General features: G+C 35.0%; 1 protein-coding gene across 4 annotated transcripts in view; it reads left to right on the forward strand.

Annotated features, from left to right (window-relative positions):
• The window catches only part of fam13a (family with sequence similarity 13 member A), a 131,030-nt gene extending 114,095 nt beyond the window's left edge, over positions 1-16,935 (forward strand). For 3 of the 4 annotated variants that reach the window (XM_057842690.1, XM_057842692.1, XM_057842691.1), the window contains exons 17-24: positions 703-784; positions 864-1,069; positions 2,857-2,940; positions 4,577-4,672; positions 6,290-6,445; positions 10,121-10,317; positions 12,720-12,821; positions 15,894-16,935. In XM_057842690.1, the coding sequence (XP_057698673.1) occupies positions 703-784; positions 864-1,069; positions 2,857-2,940; positions 4,577-4,672; positions 6,290-6,445; positions 10,121-10,317; positions 12,720-12,821; positions 15,894-16,017 (1,047 nt within the window). In that variant the 3' untranslated portion in view covers positions 16,018-16,935. The remainder of the gene's footprint in view (positions 1-702; positions 785-863; positions 1,070-2,856; positions 2,941-4,576; positions 4,673-6,289; positions 6,446-10,120; positions 10,318-12,719; positions 12,822-15,893) is intronic. The other variant, XM_057842694.1, reaches the window with a different exon arrangement.
• The last annotated feature ends 1,909 nt before the right edge of the window (positions 16,936-18,844 follow it).

Consider the following 18,844-nt stretch of genomic DNA (forward strand, 5'->3'; position numbering starts at 1 on the left):
GTTTCCAACGCAGAGAAGATATATCAATTGGTGTCAACACGCACAGTCATGGTTGCACTTCCCATCATGCATTTGGGCAGAACAGGTAAATTGCTACAGTATCATTTACTGAAAGCTCAACAAATACACTAGATGGCAATATTTAGTCACAATATACAAAGTCACATTTATTCTTTAAGAATTACAAGTCTTTCTATCCGTGGATCCCTCTCACAGAAAGAATGTTAATAATGTAAATGCCATCTTGTGGATTTATTGTCATAATAAACAAATACAGTACTTATGTACTGTATGTTGAGTGTATATATTCGTCTTGTCTTATCTTTCCATTCCAACAATAATTTACAGAGAAATATGGCATATTTTAGAGATGGTTTGAATTGTGATTAATTATGATTAATTAATTTTTAAGCTGTGAGTAACTCGATTATAAATTTTAATCGTTTGACAGCCCTAGTATATATCCGTCTTGTGTCTTATCTTTCCATTCCAACAATAATTTACAGAAAAATATGGCATATTTTAGAGATGGTTTGAATTGCGATTAATTACGATTAATTAATTTTTAAACTGTAATTAACTCGATTAAAAATTTTAATCGTTTGACAGCCCTAGTTTTTACGTGATGTTGTCATGTAAAAAATGTACCTAGTCAAAAATAAAAACACTGTTAATCCATTTTTTTTTGTGTTATTTTGCCAGCCTTCCCATAGCGACAAAGCGGGAAACCCCGAAGTTCTGCGATGGGTGAACGAGCTGGCAAAGTTGCGCAAAGATCTCAAAGGTAACCGTCAAAAAAACAATAACCCTCAATTGCCGAATGAACTAAAAAAAAATTCTTTACTGTCTTTCTTCTGTTCCAGAACACAAGCTTCTGAAATCCGAGGAGGATCTCCCACCGTTGACTCGGCAACGCAGCAACACGCTTCCCAAGAGCTTTGGCTCCCAACTGGAGAAGAAGCCCGCCCAGGAGAAGGTGCCCAAACCCCCAGTGGAGAGTACGTTGGAGGGCATTGTTAAGAAGTTGCAGGAGAAACGCCAGGAAGTCCACCGGCCTGAGGACATCAAGGTAAAAGCGCCTTGATTGCAAGGTTGTAGTGAGGAACTCATTGGCTGCCATTGGTAAAGGTAGACGTCCAATCCATTTGAACTCGGAGGGCTGGCAGCGAATGAACGAATCGCTGCCAGCCCTCCCAGTTCAAATGCATTGGACGATAATCATGGCAAACTCATTGCAATTCATAGCAGAAGGATGATAGAACGTCACGTGATCTGACGTCTATCGTCATCAATGGCACTGAAAGAGTTAACATTAAATATTTGTATTAATGTTTTTTTAATTAATTTTTAAAAAAATTTAAAAGGAGAAAAATGGCCTTTAATTTTTTAAGGTTTGTTTATACAAAGAAATATATATCTTCCCATTTTAAAATCATTATCTTTTAAATAATCAAAATTTGTGTCATATTTTGTTTACATTTTTAATAATTGAACAAGGAACTAAAAACAGTAAATGAATGTAAATTTTATTTATTAAAAAAAAATTGATTTTTTTGTTCCTTTTAAGCGTATAATTCTCTTATTTAGTTGATTCTTTGAAATATTTATTTTGTTTACATTTTTAACATTTAATAAATACAAAAAGATTAAAATGTAATTATTCTCTTTTTTTTTTTTTTTAAACTTTTTTTTTTTTTTTTTTGGTTGATGTTTTAAGTAAAAACTAGGGTTGTTCCGATCATGTTTTTTTGCTCCTGATCCGACCCCGATCGTATTAGTTTGAGTATCTGCCGATCCCGATATTTCCCGATCCGATTGCTTTTTTTTTTGCTCCCGATTCAATTCCAATCATTACCAATAATTTTTCCCGATCATATACATTTTGGCAATGCATTAAGAAAAAAATGAATAAAACTCGGACGAATATATACATTCAACATACAGTAGATAAGTACTGTATTTGTTTATTATGACAATAAATCCTCAAGATTATTAACATTCTTTCTGTGGGATGGATCCACGGATAGAAAGACTTGTGACTTTGTATATTGTGACTAAATATTGCCATCTAGTGTATTTGTTGAGCTTTCAGGAAATGATACTGAAGGCCATGCCCAAATACATGATGGAAAGTGGAACCATGACTGTGCGTAGTGCTACCAATTGATATATCTTCTCTGCGTTGGGAAGTAACATAAGGTGTTAAGAAAAAGATCAATTGCTACCTTGCTTCCCCACATTGCTTCCCATTATATTTCTAATTGTAGGGAGAGGGATTGTAAGGCTTTAGCCAACTAAAATAAGGCTCCAAAGGCTGCCAAAATTCACTCTACTCATTTTACGCTGCCTTTTAGCTCTCTATGTAGGTAAAACGGCGCCATTACAGATGGAGCGCGACAATGCATGAGTGGGTCGTGCAGCGCATGCATTAATTGCGTTAAATATTTTAATGTGATACTTTTTTTTTTTTTAATTAATCACCGCCGTTATTGGGATAAATTTGATAACCCTATCTTAAGCCTAAACTAAAGACTCTGGATAAGTGTAACATATAATGTCTGTAACGTTAAATACAATTAGAAAATAATTTAATTAAAAAATATATAAAACAAAGGCATGGCCGATATTTTTTTGCCGATTCTGATACTTTGAAAATGACGTGATCGGACCCGATCGATCGGGACATCTCTAGTAAAAACAACAAGTTACAAATATTTATTTCAAGTGTTTAATTATTTTTAAAATCTTCAGGTTTTTTTAGTCCGGGATGTAATCAGATGATTATCTTTCGGTTAACTAATGGCAAGAGTAATTAGCAATTGATAAAATTTGACTTTGTGTGCTCCATCCTGACAGGACATGACCCGAGAGCAGATAGGCGCCGAGAAGCTTGCCCTCCAGAAAGCTCTGCTCTACTACGAGAGCATTCACGGACGACCCGTAAGTCATCGTGACCCGTTGACGATAATACACGTCTAATTATTTGGCGTCCAGTCAACCTTTTGCTGCGTTTTAAGATGACTTTAAACTAGTAAAGATCCAATCCATTCATCTATTTCTTAATTATTATTTTTTTTAAAGGAACATTTTTGTTCTTTGTTGATCTTTGTTTAAAATAAATTTTTTAAAAAATAAAAACATTTTTTTAGTTACCAAATATGTCAACAAAACAAAAAATATAAAGGAAATTGTACTATTAAACAGGCTGAAAAATGATGCAAATTTGAATCGATTAAAAGATAATAAATATAAAATAAATACTGTAAAAACGGTAAAATATATATGTATAAATCAACCTTAACAAAATTAATAAAAATGTTTTTTTTTACTGTATTTTTATTCAAAAAGGGAAAAAAAGAATAAACAAATATGAATATTTAATGTAAGACATCCAATTAACACTCTTTCAATGAGTTTATTACTAGTTCACGTCCAAGCCATTCATCCAAATATATTTTTTTAAAAGGCTAGACCAGAAAAGCCAAGGGCCGCTTTCGACTGGCCAGTGTTTTAAGAGGATGCTTGCCACGCTAAAGTTGACGTGAATGCTAACGCGACGAGTTACATTTAGTGTGTGATGATTACTCAGCACAGATCTTTAAAGGCTAAAGCAACATTGCATATTTTCTATTACTACGATTAGAAAATAAATCTTACCATGTGCTTCCAAACTAGCAAGATGGAGCGCAGAAGAGCTTGAAATGCATCCTAAAGTCCGGTGCAGAAAGTGAGGGAATGGCACAGCACAGCTCACATGAGTAACACGACCCAAACAACGCTACGATCCATGCTGACATACTCCACGAGTCCGCGTACAATATGAAAATGTCACGCATTGTGAACAAATGACAGAAACTATGTTGCTTTTCGTCTCGTCGTCTCATCAGACGAAAAAGGCATTCGTCTGGTTATGTTCTAGTCTTCCAAGCCACGTTTTAATTCGTCATCGTCACAATGAAAAAAAATTGTTCGTCGACAAAATATTTTCGTTATCATTGTTGACGAAAACAACACTGGCACAAACGGAACACAAACAGATGGCACCGCTTCGGGTCCGTTTTGCAGTAAATGGAATTCTGAGAGTGACATCATCACTCGAAATCAATATCTCAATATCTATAAAACAATAGCAGCACAAATGAAGTTTTTTAAAGCTACTAGAAACTAGCAAACGTAGCACAAACAAACGGCACCGCTTCGGGTCCATTTTGCAGTTAATGTGGGGCTGCGTGATGTCATCACTTCAAATTAAAAGCAGAATATCTACAAAACTGTTCCAGCACAAACGATTGACACCGTTTTTAGCCATTTTTAATCAAAATTGGGGACAGGTTCAGCTCAGATTAGCAGCGCGCAAACAAAACGTTTGTTCGACATAATTTATGTTTAAATTGCCTTCAGTGGCAGCTAATGAGTTAAGAACGATCTTATTTCCACTCCCGCTGTGACCCAGACCGCCAACCGAGTGTGAACAATAACTTCGGCGGGCTCGGCAATGATCTCAGTTGGCAGACCTATTGTTAAAGAGTTCCCCTGTCGGAACGTTTTTGGCTAACATTTTCATTTTCACCTCCAGGTGACCAAGAACGAGCGGCAGATGATGAAGCCGCTGTACGACAGGTACCGATTGGTCAAGCAGATCCTGTGCCGGGCCTCCACCATCCCTGTTATCGTAAGTTAACGATACGCTATATTTTTTTTTTCCTTGCTCATCGTTTACGGAGGTTTAATCCCACCGAGTGTTTTTGGATTTAGCGTCCAGCGGGTGGAAAAGCACGTGTCGGTGCTGAATAAGAAAAATAATAGTCGGTGTATTTGTTAAACATTGTTCATTATGTAAGACGGGAGCTCTACTGTATGTTATTACATAACAGCATTTTTGTAATCCCACCGCATCACGCACATCGGGGAGCACTGTCCTCGTAGGTATGCAGATGTGGGGACAAAAATTTGGACATCTGTCAAGCTGAAATAGTTGGAACGCTCACGCTGAAATAGTGCGGGATGAAAAAGATGTTTTGTACCAGGCAGATAGATGCAAAATGAACTTCAGTTGAGCTAAATGAACTTCAGCTGAGCTATTTTGTATTATTTTTTTTTGGTCATAATTATTTGGGGACGGTTTTGTCGGTAAAACAAGACATGGTATGGTGTTTTTTTCTTTTTGTTTTATTACTTTTTTTTTTCCACTATTTTTCCACTATTCAAATTTGTTTCCTTTTTAAATTTCATTATGTGTTCATAATTTATTTTCTTTTATTTTTTAGTTTCTAAAGAAATTATATTGTCTATTTTATAATTGTATTTTTCAGATTTAATTTGTACACAGTCACGTAAGTTTACATGAAAAAATGTTAAAACTTCTAAAATGTGAGGGTTTTTTATGTTATAGATTCATTTATATTTGTGTAATTTTTTTTATCATTATTTGTTCATAGATTATTTTCTCTTTTGTTTTTGAGTTTGTTAATATTGTTTATTTTACAGTTGTATCGTAATGACAATTGATGGATTTATTTTTATTTTTGTTGCATCAATTTTTGTAATATTATTGTAATTTTTTTGTTTGTTCAGTTTAATAATAATTTTGTTTAATTATTTTTTATCTTTTTTTATTTGTTGTATATATTTTTTAAATTAAATACTAAATCATCTAAATTTTTAATAAAAAAATACATTATTTAAAATTTAGATTTTTTTTAAAAATGATGATCAATAAAATTATTAGAAGTCTTTTTTTTAAAGAAAATAATATAAATGGTGTAATTTTCATTCCAAATTTTGACATTTTATTTTTTTTGTCTACTTTTCATTTGCATTTTTTTCTTTTTTTTCTTTCCATTATTTGTTCATAAATTACTGATATATTTATTTTAATGTTTCAAAATAATTTATTTGTATTTATTTTATTTTGAAAATATATTTTCATTTAAATTTTTCATATTTAATATATTTTAAAATAATCTAAATAGAAAAAAAGAAACAATGAAAAACGTGAGTTTTAAATGATCGATACTTATTTTTATGTATGCTTTCCTTTGTTTTTACTCTTGTATTGTTTCATATTTCATGTTATTGTTTTATGTTATCATTTTTTCCCCTTTTTTATTTTTTATTACAATCTTTATTTTGCATTTTAGTATTTTCTATGTTTTTAATTACCATTTTGTTCCTTAATACGGTTCCCTAAGAAGGCTATGATGACAAGTTGTTTAAGACTGCATAAAGGATATTTCGAGCGAGTTGGCACAACTCAACTTTTGACGCAAAAACATGTCCGTGTGGCTAGTGTGGCGGCAGCAGCGGCGGCTGCGCTGCGACGCCCCCGCCGGCTATCGGCTACTTCTCGACGTCGCCTCAGGGCTCGCCCTCCACCAAGCGACGAGGACCGCTGTTGCAACCCATTATCGAGGGCGTAACCGCGCTCTTCTTCGATGACGGCAAGGTGAAAGGCCTGACGCTGCCTGCCTTGAGCTGTTCACGCAAGCGGGGTGGGCAACTTACGGCTTGAGGACCACGTACGGCCCGTTGCATTGGATTATCTAGCCTGCTGAGCTTTCGTTTAGTTCTCAAATTACTTCATTAAAATGTTGGGTTTTTTTCAATTCATTTGAATTTAGTTATTAAATATTGGGTTTAGTGATTTGGTCGGCATCTGCAAAAAATAAACCACAGATTTTTGAGGATGGAATTGTTTAAAAATGAAAAAGAAATGAAAATGAAAAGATTAATAAATCATTATCAGCATAAATCAGTGATATTGCTAAAATATGGCTATAACAAAGTAATTATAATTTTGGGAAAAAAAAAAAAAAAATTTTAATCTATATTATAAATTTCTATTACCAATAAAACAATGATAGTTGTGTGAATTATAAGGGTAGGTAAAACTAATTTAAATGAAACAGGAATTGTAGTTTAAAAAATATTTTGCACTAGATACAAAATAAACCTTTTTTTTTTTTTTTTTAGATGAAATAATTAGTTGTTTATGTTAACTGTAAATACACGTATTACTGTTTTAGAATAAAGAATCACGTTAGATTCCAAAATGTGACTAAAATACATATTTCAATATGTTTTAGTTTTTTTAAACAGAATGATTAGCAGATCATGTAAATTGTAAATAATGCAATTAACCCTCATAGACTCCAAAATTAAATTAATTAGTTCATCTGTCATCAGTAAATTAATTGTATTTTAAACTTAACATGTATTTTTCATTGATGGAATAAACAAATGGTTATATTTTACATGATAGTTTTGTAAACGGGCCGCCTATTTTTTCAATTCGAACAATCAAATGTGGCTCTAGCGCTTAAAGTTTGCCCACCCCTTTTCTGAATGACCACCGTCATGGCCGCCTTTTGATTGGATGGCTGCCTGTGTGTTTTTTGTTTGTTTTTCAATCAGTATTTGTCGCTTTTAGGATATTGTACTAACATGGTACTCACCAAATACACAAAGCGCATGAATTCAAAAGATTGAATATTCCGTAAAAGTCCAATAGCAGGATGTCTAACAATGCAAAACTGCGCAATTCAGTTGCTTCTTTGATGACATTTGATGTGATTTGATTTCTTTAACGCTTCATATTGCACTTATTTAAATATGAGTTTTATGAATTTAAAATATATACATACTTTGGAGTTAATGGGGGCCATAACAAGATTGTATTTTCCATGAAATGTCCCAAAATCAGTAAGAAATGACCCATTAAATGCCTCAAAATAAAAGGAAGTTACAAAATTAAAAAGGAAGTTGCCCTGAATTTATCCCAAATCAACAGAAAGTGACCAAAGTCAACTGGAATTGTCCCATTAATAACTAAAAATGAACAGGAACTGACCCGAAAATGCCATTACATAAATGGGAAGTGAACAAAATAAACAGGATGTCACCCACAAGTGACCTAAAATAACCAGAGGTGAGCGAAAATCAAAAGGAACTGATGCAGAAATGCCCCAAAAATTTCTAAGTGACCAAAAATAAACAGGAAGACATCTGGAAATTATCTAAAAGCATTAAGTAGCAGGGGCGGAACTTAGGAGAGCGCTGGGGGTGCAACCGCATTCAGGCCCGAGCCTCTTAAGGGGTTTGCAGGTGTAGAGTGGGTGCGGTTGGGCGAGGGGAGGGTCAAAGAGAAAGGTCAGATGATGCGCGGAGCTGTATTATTGAAGTGTTAAAATATCTTTGCCAGACACTTGGCCGGTGGCTATGATTCTTGCTGCTTCAAGCTTTTCAGACATACGCCATTGGTGTAGCCACTTGTCACTCAAACATGTCAGACCAATAGCGAAGTGCAACATTTGTGTCAAAATGATTCAGTCAAAAAAAGTGAGTTAAAAACTTTTTGCACTTTAATCAGAAAAAAGATCATTTCAAATAAAAATAATATTTTCCCCCAAAAAGAAAATATTATTTTTAGGGGAGGGCAATTTTATTTTTACTTATGAATTTTTTCTTTGATTGAAATTTTTTTTTTTTTTTTAATTGGAGCAACTTTTTAGGGGGATTGAATGATTTAGACACAAATGTCCTACCCATAATATGGCCCAAACACAAAAAGCATTGCTTCAATCAAAGAAAACTTTTTCAAAGAAAAATTAAGTTGTTCAAATGCAAATTTTTGAGTCTCAAATATTTTTTTGCATTGAAAAACTTTTTTTTTTAAGTGATTTTCTTTTTGAAAATATTTTTGGGTTTTGAATAGGGCTGTCAAACGATTAAAAATTTTAATCGAGTTAATTACAGCTTAAAAATTAATTAATTGTAATTAATCGCAATTCAAACCATCTATAAAATATGCCATATTTTTCTGTAAATTATTGTTGGAATGGAAAGATAAGACACAAGATGGATATATACATTCAACATACGGTACATAAGGACTGTATTTGTTTATTATAATAATAAATCAACAAGATGGCATTAATATTATTAACATTCTGTTAAAGCGATCCATAGATAGAAAGACTTGTAGTTCTTAAAAGAAAAATGTTAGTACAAGTTATAGAAATTTTATATTAAAACCCCTCTTAACGTTTTAATAAAATTTGTAAAATTTTCAATTAAAAAAATAAACTAGTAGCCTGCCATTGTTGATGTCAATAATTACTTACACAATGCTCATGAGTGCTGAAGCCTATAAAATCAGTCGCACCCAAGCGCCAGCAGAGGGTGGCAAAACTCCATAAAACACAACAAGTGAGCGTTTCACTGTACTGTCATTTAAATCTGTCTGAGCGGGGCATCTGCGTTAATTGCGTCAAATATTTTAACGTGATTAATTTAAAGAATTAATTAATGCCCGTTAACGCGATAATTTTGACAGCCCTGGTTTTGAAGCAACTTATTTTTTGATTGAATAATAAAAAAACAAATGTCTTAACCAAAATGTGGCCCGAAAGCAAAACATTACTTCAATCAAAAAAGTTGTTTCAATAAAAAAAAAAATCACTTCAATCCAAAACAAAATTCAAACAATAAAAGTTTTCAAATGCTTTTTTTAGTCTCAAATTTTTTTTTTGCATTCATTTTTTTGATTGAAGTGACTTTTTTTCGATTGAAAATACATATTTTGATTGAAGCTACTATTTTCTTTTTTTTTGATAGAAGCTCCTTTTTTCTAATGAATAATAAAGATACAAATCGACCTCTGTAGAAGTGACCAAAACAAACAAGAAGTCACACATAATAGTCCCAAAATAAAAAGGAAGTGACTAAAATACAATGGAAGTCACCCAGAAATGACCTAAAATGGAAATTACTTGGAATTAAACCGAAATCAACAAGAAGTTATCCAAGAATTCCCCACAATCAAGAGGAAATTCCCTTACCAAAGTAAAGAATCCCCACGTCATTTGTCCAGAAACTTTGAAATCTACAAATTAAGCAAAAAAAAAAAAACATATAAAAATACCTGAATTGATAATAAAAATAATAAAATAGTTATACAGCAATTAAATTTTGTCTGAAGCCTACCAAGACAAATGGTGTTTCCTAGTTAACTAACCTTCAGAAAGTTTGTGTATGATTCTTAACCACAAAACCCAATCGCAGCCAGTCTAGACCGGTTTCGACCAGTCTCAACCTAACTGACCAATTCCGAACTTTATAGGAGGAGGAAGACGGCTCTGAGGACGACAGCGACGCCAAAACGCAGTTCTTGGTGACCGCCCGCCCCGACTTGAACGTCCTGAGCTTTCTGGGTCACGTGGACGAAGACGTCGACGACTTTATCTCGCCGGTGGACGAATTAACGCCCGCCAAGAACGTGACAGACATGCGGCTGTCCAACCTGCACTCCGCCACTACGTAAGCCTTTATATCATTTCATTTATTGGCCGCCATTGACGGCACTAAACGTCAAATCCATTTGAAGTTGGATGGTGACAGGGAATTAATGTTTAGGGCTGCAGCTTTCGATTACAGTGGGGCAAATAAGTATTTAGTCAACCACTAATTGTGCAAGTTCTCCCACTTGAAAATATTAGAGAGGCCTGTAATTGTCAACATGGGTAAACCTCAACCATGAGAGACAGAATGTGGGGAAAAAAAACAGAAAATCACATTATTTGATTTTTAAAGAATTTATTTGCAAATCATGGTGGAAAATAAGTATTTGGTCAATACCAAAAGTTCATCTCAATACTTTGTTATGTACCCTTTTTTGGCAATAACGGAGGCCAAACGTTGTCTGGCCCATTCCTCCATGCAGATCTCCTCTAGAGCAGTGATGTTTTGGGGCTGGCGTTGGGCAACACAGACTTTCAACTCCCTCCACAGATTTTCTATGGGCTTGAGATCTGGAGACTGGCTAGGCCACTCCAGGACCTTGAAATGCTTCTTACGAAGCCACTCCTTTGTTGCCCTGTCTGTGTGTTTGGGATCATTGTCATGCTGAAAGACCCAGCCACGTCTCGTCTTCAATGCCCTTGCTGATGGAAGGCGATTTTCACTCAAAATCTCTCGATACATGGCCCCCTTCATTCTTTCCTTTACACGGATCAGTCGTTCTGGTCCCTTTGCAGAAAAACAGCCCCAAAGCATGATGTTTCCACCCCCATGCTTCACAGTGGGTATGTTTTTCTTCGGATGCAATTCAGTATTCTTTCTCCTCCAAACACGAGAACCTGTGTTTCTACCAAAAAGTTCTATTTTGGTTTCATCTGACCATAACACATTCTCCTAGTCCTCTTCTGGATCATCCAAATGCTCTCTAGCGAACCGCAGACGGGCCTGGACGTTGATGGGGGAAAATATTATGTGATGCCTTAACATTATCACATTATGCCTTTGTGATGTATGATTGCTTCTGTGACCTAGATTGTAACAACTTCTATTGTTTTTCACCTTGGGTCCCATAGTTAGGAGGGAATCTCACGAGATGACTTGTTTTGCACCATAGTACGCACTTGAGTTCCATAGTTAGGAGGGAATCTCACGAGAGATAAACATTCTACTTTAACCACTGGGAGCCTCAACTGGGGGGGGGGTCTCATACCCTTGCAGGGGGGGGGGGAGTCTCACGACTTCGGGTGGTGAGTTTTCGTGGGGGCAGGGAGTGGCCACCCGTGTCCCTGCGTCAGACGTGACTATAAGAGTCGGGAGATTCCCCCAACTCCCCGGAAGTCTGCCAGAGGATTACGTACGGGTTGCTTGGCTTTGTTCCTTCGCAGCTTTGCCGGAGCATTTGGCTCCCCGCTCATTCGTCAACGGTAAGCAATTTTCATTGTTAAGGAACAGTTTGTTGTGCTGTAACGGTAACGCGGGGATTCTGGGATTGACAAACTAGATCTAACGTCATCGTTACCACTTTTTCTTGTTTTGATACTTGTTGCTTGCTCTTGTGGGATTGTAATCAATAAATCTCATTTATTCTGCATGTTCTAATCAATAAACATCGTCTATTGAGCAAAAGTGTGCTGGTTGCTGACTCACTGCGAACCCGGAAATTTCGGAAAACAGACGTGTACTTTCTTCAGCAGGGGGACACGTCTGGCAGTGCAGGATTTGAGTTCCTGGCGGCGCATTGTGTTACTGGTAGTAGCCTTTGTTACTGTGGTCCTAGCTCTCTGTAGGTCATTCATTGGGTCCCCCGTGTGGTTCTGGGATTTTTCCTCCCCGTTCTTTTTATCATTTTGACGCCACGGGGTGAGGAGGGAGTTGAAAGTCAGTGTTGCCCAACGACAGCCCCAAAACATCACTGCTCTAGAGGAGATCTGCATGGAGGAATGGGCCAAAATACCAGCAACAGTGTGTGAAAAGCTTGTGAAGAGTTACAGAAAACATTTGGCCTCTGTTATTGCCAACAAAGGGTACATAACAAAGTATTGATATGAACTTTTAGCGTAGACCCAATACTTATTTTCCACCATGATTTGCAAATAAATTCTTTAAAAATCAAACAATGTGATTTTCTGTTTTTTTTTTTCCACATTCTGTCTCTCATAGTTGAGGTTTACCCATGTTGACAATTACAGGCCTCTCTAATATTTTCAAGTGGGAGAACTTGCACAATTAGTGGTTGACTAAATACTTATTTGCCCCACTGTATACTGAATACATAATTTATAATTCAGTACTGGCATCCACTTATGTGGAAAAGTAGTCAAAAGTAGTCACTTGAACTATAAAGACTCGAAAATAAAAATTTGAACAACATTCTAAAGTTTGTATGGGTCGTGACTGACTCTATTCTATTTGTCCCATGTTAGACAAGAGCTGGTTGAGCAACTCCAAGAGACTCGAGAGGAGAAGAAGCGAATCCGCAAGAATCTCAAAGAGTTCGAAGAGCAGTTCTTGCGGCAAAATGGAAGGTAAGAACAGGGTTCTACAGTATAGGGCTGTCAACCATTGTTGACGAGAGGGTTGGCAGCGAATGAACGTGCTTTTCGATATTTTTATATTTCTTTTTAATTAAAAATTTTCAATATTTTTCCCCGTATTTTCTGCACTCTGAGGCGCACCTAAAAGCCTCCAATTTTCTCAAAAGCCGGCACTGCGCCTTATACAGCTAGTCCCTGGGTTACGACGTACTCGACTTACGCAATTTCGACTTTACGACTTTTCTCGTCCGCAATTTTGTCTCCAGTCTTTTTTTTTTTTAGTCGCATAAACATTACCTTATTTGTACCTCACAGTATCTTTTTTTTTTTTTTACCTTACTTTATTTTAGGGCTGTCAAAATTATCGCGTTAACGGGCGGTAATTAATTTTTAAAATTAATTACGTTAAAATATTTGACGCAATTAACGCACATGTCCCGTTCAGATTAAAATGACAACAGTGTTATGTCCGCTTGTTACTTGTTTTTTGTTGTTTGGCGCCCTCTGCTGGCGCTTGGATCCAAATGATTTTATGGGTTTGGGGAGTGAGCATGGTGTAATGACAATGGCGAGCTACTAGTTTATTTTTTTATTAAAAATTTTACAAATTTTAATAAAGCGAAAACATTAAGAGGGGTATTAATTAGGGCTGTCAAACGATTAAAATTTTTAATCGAGTTAATTACAGCTCAAAAATTAATTAATCGTAATTAATCGCAATTAATCGCAATTCAAACCATCGATAAAATATGCCATATTTTTCTGTAAATTATTGTTGGAATGGAAAGATAAGACACAAGACGGATATATATATTCAACATGCGGTACATAAGGACTGTATTTGTTTATTATAACAATAAATCAACGAGATGGCATTAACATTATTAACATTCTGTTAAAGCGATCCATGGATAGAAAGAGTTGTAGTTCTTAAAAGATAAATGTTAGTACAAGTTATAGAAATTTTATATTAAAACCCCTCTTAATGTTTTCGTTTTAATAGCATTTGTAAATTTTTCAATCAAAAAATAAACTAGTAGCCTGCCATTGTTGATGTCAATAATTACTTACACAATGCTCATGGCTGCTTAAGCCTATAAAATCAGTTGCACCCAAGCGCCAGCAGAGGGCAGCAAAACTCCACAAAACACAATTAACAAGTGGGCATTTCACTATACTGTCATTTAAATCTGTCTGAGCGGGGCATATGCGTTAATTGCGTCAAATATTTTAACGTGATTAATTTTAAAAATTAATTACCACCCGTTAACGCGATAATTTTGACAGCCCTAGTATAAATATAACATTTGTATAACTTGTACTAACATTTATCTTTTAAAAACTAAAAGTTTTTCTATCCATGGATCGCTTTAAGAGAATGTTATTGTTAATGCCATCTTGTTGATTTATTGTTATAATAAACAAATACAGTACTTATTTACCGTATGTTGAATATATATATCCGTCTTGTGTCTTATCTTTTTATTCCAACAATAATTTACAGAAAAATATGGCATATTTTATAGATGGTTTGAATTGCGATTAATTACAATTAATTAATTTTTAAGCTATAATTAACTTGATTAAAAAATTTAATCGTTTGACAGCACTACTTTATTTATATGACTTGTTCTGTCCTCACTAGTTAAAGTTTGTCAGCTTTACAACAAAGCAATATGAAGCTTTTTACTTCCTTCACTTTTAACAATTTATAAAATTGTAACACACATATGTACACGTATGTTCAAAACGAAACGCAGTTTATCAATAAAAACTTGACACAAAACAATTGGTGTTCAAACTTTAGTCAGATCAATATGTAAATGTAGTCGATTAAATTAGTCGAATTTGCCTAACAAAAGTCCGCTAGCTTAAATGCTACAAATGCTAACGTATTTACAATTCTCATAGCAAATCGCTCACACGTAACTCCACAAACTGTAGCAGTAAACTTAATTACAAACGCATACACAAACATATATTAGCTGAAACAACTTACAGCCTTATGTGGGCCAAACAAGAGCGCAGCTATCCTTTTTCCATGCGAGACGTCTGAGTGCTCCTTTATGGAAGCATTATTGAATGACAGTTGAGCCAGACCTAACGCTGCCACCAGAGGGCAGTGTATTCTCCATCATTAAACAAAATACAGTGGTACCTCGACACACAATCTTTTCAACATCCGACGTAAAATTTGACTTGCAATTTATTTTTACGGGTTGGCCGTCCCCGCCCCCATGCGGCGCGCGCCTTGCCCAAATGGCAAATATTAAAGCTACTTTTTGTTCAGCCCCTTGAAAAAGGGCTTCTCACATGGTCAACAAGTTGTGCCGTCCTGGTAACAGGTGTTCTGTCCATGCAGTAAATAGTATGGGTGCAAAACAAGTTATCTCGCGAGATTCCCTCCTAACTATGGAACCCAAGCGCGTAAAAAAACAATACTATGGTGCAAAACAAGTTATCTCGTGAGATTCCCTCCTAACTATGGAACCCAAGGTGAAAAACAATAACAGGCGTCAAAGTGGAAACAAGGAGAAGTTGTTACAATCTAGGTCACAGAGGCAATCATACATCACAAATGCATAATGTGCTAATGTTAAGGCATCACATAATATATTTTCCCCCCATCATGCGCCTTATAATGCGGTGCGCCCTATAGTGTGGCAAAAACAGCAATTTTAATTTTTTAAATTAGTTTAATTAATTTTAATTTTATTTTCATTGATTTCAGTAGCATTGATGAGCCGTCAAAATTAGATATATAAAATGTAAAGTGTAGAAAAGTACGCAATTAATTTGAATAACATTGAATAAAATGGTAAATATTTCCTTTTTAATTCTTAAAGTTTTTTTTTTTTGGTAGACTTTTTAGTAGTTTATTTATTTGTCGGATTTTCTTCCAAATGTATTTAACACTTTGTTTTTCATTTTTTAAATTTTCCTTTCTATGGACCATGATTGTGTCTGCAATAAATTATGATTGTCTTAATTAGAGTAATAAAGTACATATTCTTGTTTCAGCACTTTAAAAGAAAAAGCTTTTTTTTCCCTTCGTTACTTAAGGAACGTTCAGAAGGAGGACCGCTCGCCTTTGGCACCCGAGTACAGCGAGTACAAACACGTGAAAGCCAAGCTGAAGCTCTTGGAGGTCCTCATCAGCAAACGAGAGTCCACCAAGTTCATCTGAATGGCCCAAAAACCAGCAAACAATCACGCTTGTAACGTCTACTAATTTATTTGTGTGTGTTTGTACCACAGCCACAAACTTTCTCACTTTTTTTTGTTTGTTTTGCCAGAAAAGTCTTAAAATAATACACGTGAAATGCTATTTTGAAATATTTTACTGGAAAGATGACGCGGGATATTTTTGTACGGGAGACTTTATATTTGTTAGTCTGATGTGAACGCTGTAGAAGTACCTGCTAGGAGCTAAAAGGGTTGTTCTGTTGGCATTTAAAAAAAAATATTATGAGCCATATTTGTATTAAAATACCTACATTATAATGAATATACAGGAAATATAATATTCTGTAAATTATTTATTGTGATAAAAAAATAAATAAATTGGAGCGCACCATTTAAAAAAAAAAATTTATGCTAGAATAGTTTAAATTCACTTGGGTTCAAATTGTACTGCATTCAAATCATGGGGGAAAAATCCATAATATCAAGGGTTGAATTTGTAAATGAACTAAAAAGTTAAAAACACAATTTTTATGAGAATTTCAAGTTTTACTTCATCATAATTCTGTGTCATTTTTAAAAATATAGCCCATAATACTTTCATACAGTTCAACCCAAATGGCTCACAATGTTTATTCCGTGATCATTTTAGTCCTTGTGTACGAAAATCTGCTGTTTTAAAAAAAAAAAAAAAAAGTTATTGACTCATTGACGATAAATTAAAACTCTTTATAGGAGTTTATTGATAGTATTGGACGTCTATCGCCGTCAATGAGTTGATGTCTGAACTTTCCCTCCTGCTGTAAATGCAAACGTTTACATGAGTTAATCAGTGTGAACTTGGTACGCATTGTGAGTGTGTACATTTTAGTACATAAAGTGTATTTTGTACATAATATGAATTAAAAGATATTTTTACTGACTGTGGGTTTTCTTTATGTTTATTATCAGTTTTGTTACTGAATGTAAACAGGTTGATAATTTAGCATGGTTGAAACCAATTAGCATTCTGCTACCCTCTTGTGGCCATCATACAGAATTTGTGCAAATTGCTGTCCTACAATAATAACTTTAATCAGACTTTCAGTAACTTGATAGTAATCAAGCTAAATATATGAAAAATCATCATTTATGCTACCTTTCCAAGTACGTTCTATTGGGAAGTAGTTGCCCCAATATCTGAACCCTAAATTTCAATTCATTAAATAATACTTCAAATAAAATTGTCGTTGTTCTCAGGGTTTCAAACTCAAAAATTTCAGATTCAGGTTTCAAATTAAAGTTAGGGTGCTAAAGTTAGGTTTCATACCAGATATGGGCTTTCACCTGTGTTAGCTTTCCAAAGTACCGTAATTTTCGGACTATAAGCCGCTACTTTTTCCCATCGTTTTGAATGCGGTTTATAGTCCAGTGTGGCTTATTTGTTGATTTATTTGGGTTAATAGGTAACACTTTATTTGACAGCGGCGTCATAAGACCGTCATAATTGTGACATGACACTATCATGGGCTTTATTGAATGCTTATGACAGATGTCAAGTGTCATCCGGCAAATTATGTCACTAACTCCATTTATGTCCGGCTCGGATCTTTTGCATCCATTCAAAAGTGAGATAATTCGCCGGATACCACTAAATGAAATGCTATAAGCATTCATTAATGCTCATGACAGTGTCATGTCATTTTATTGTCTATTGACGCCAATGTCTTATGGCGCCAATGTCAAAGTGTTACCAAATACCATAACTAGCAGTTAATTAAACAACTGGAACAGTAACTGAAGAAATAATTGCCACAAAACATGAATTCTGATTTTTATTTACATCTGTAGTGCTGCAATGCATGCTAGGAGGCATGCTGCACAACAACAGTGTTGACAGCAGGTGGCAGCAGAGGTCGACTGTCTCCCCCAAGGGAGCATTGATGGCCAAATGAAGCTTCTTGAAGCAATGATGCTTTTCAGTCAATTGGTTCAAAGCTTCATATTGATTCATTTGGTATTATGTTGCTGCTGTCAAATGAAGTGTTATCGGTTCATATGTTTTAGTGTAAATATCCCATAATACAGTGAGGACAGCTGCGGCTTATAGTCCAGTGCGGCTTATCTATGAACAAATGTCATTTTTGTGTCTAATTTGGTGGGTGGCGCCTTATAGTCAGATGCGCCTTATAGTGCAGAAATTACGGTAGTGTTTAAAACTCAAATTGGGATTTCAAACTAGGTTTAGGGTGTATAATGTAGAGTTTAGGATGCCAAAGAAGGGTTTAAACTAGGGGCAGCGTTCCAAAATGGGGGTTAAAACCCAAATTAGCATTTTGAATTAGGTTTTTAAAAAGCTTTACGGTAACAAAATAGGGTTTTAAACAAGGTTAAGGGGCAGAGTTAGGGTTTCAAACTAGTTTGTTTTCCAATGAAGCATTTTAAACTCTAAATAAAATTTCAAACCAAGTTTAGCGTGCCAAAAGTGCCCAAATTGGGTTAAAAAATCAAATTGGATTTTAAACTAGGATTAGAGTTCCAAAATTGGGTTTAGAACACAAATTAGGATTTCAGATTAGCTTTCAAACAAGGTTAAACAAGGTTTAGGGGGCAAAGTTAGGGTTTCAAACTAGTTTTAGTTTTCCAAAGTAGCATTTAAAACTCAGAATATGATTTCAAATCAGCTTTAGTGTGCCAAAATGCCCAAAAGTGCTTTAGTTGGGTTCCAAACCCGATGTAGGGTTTAAAACTAGTGTTAGCTTTCCAAAATAGGGTTTAACACTCGAATTAAGATTTCAGACTAGGTTTAAGGTGCCAAAATAGGGTTTCAAACTAAGGTCACAGTGCCAAAG

This window comes from Corythoichthys intestinalis, chromosome 8, assembly GCF_030265065.1.
Source record: "Corythoichthys intestinalis isolate RoL2023-P3 chromosome 8, ASM3026506v1, whole genome shotgun sequence".
In the NCBI taxonomy this organism is placed as follows: domain Eukaryota; kingdom Metazoa; phylum Chordata; class Actinopteri; order Syngnathiformes; family Syngnathidae; genus Corythoichthys; species Corythoichthys intestinalis.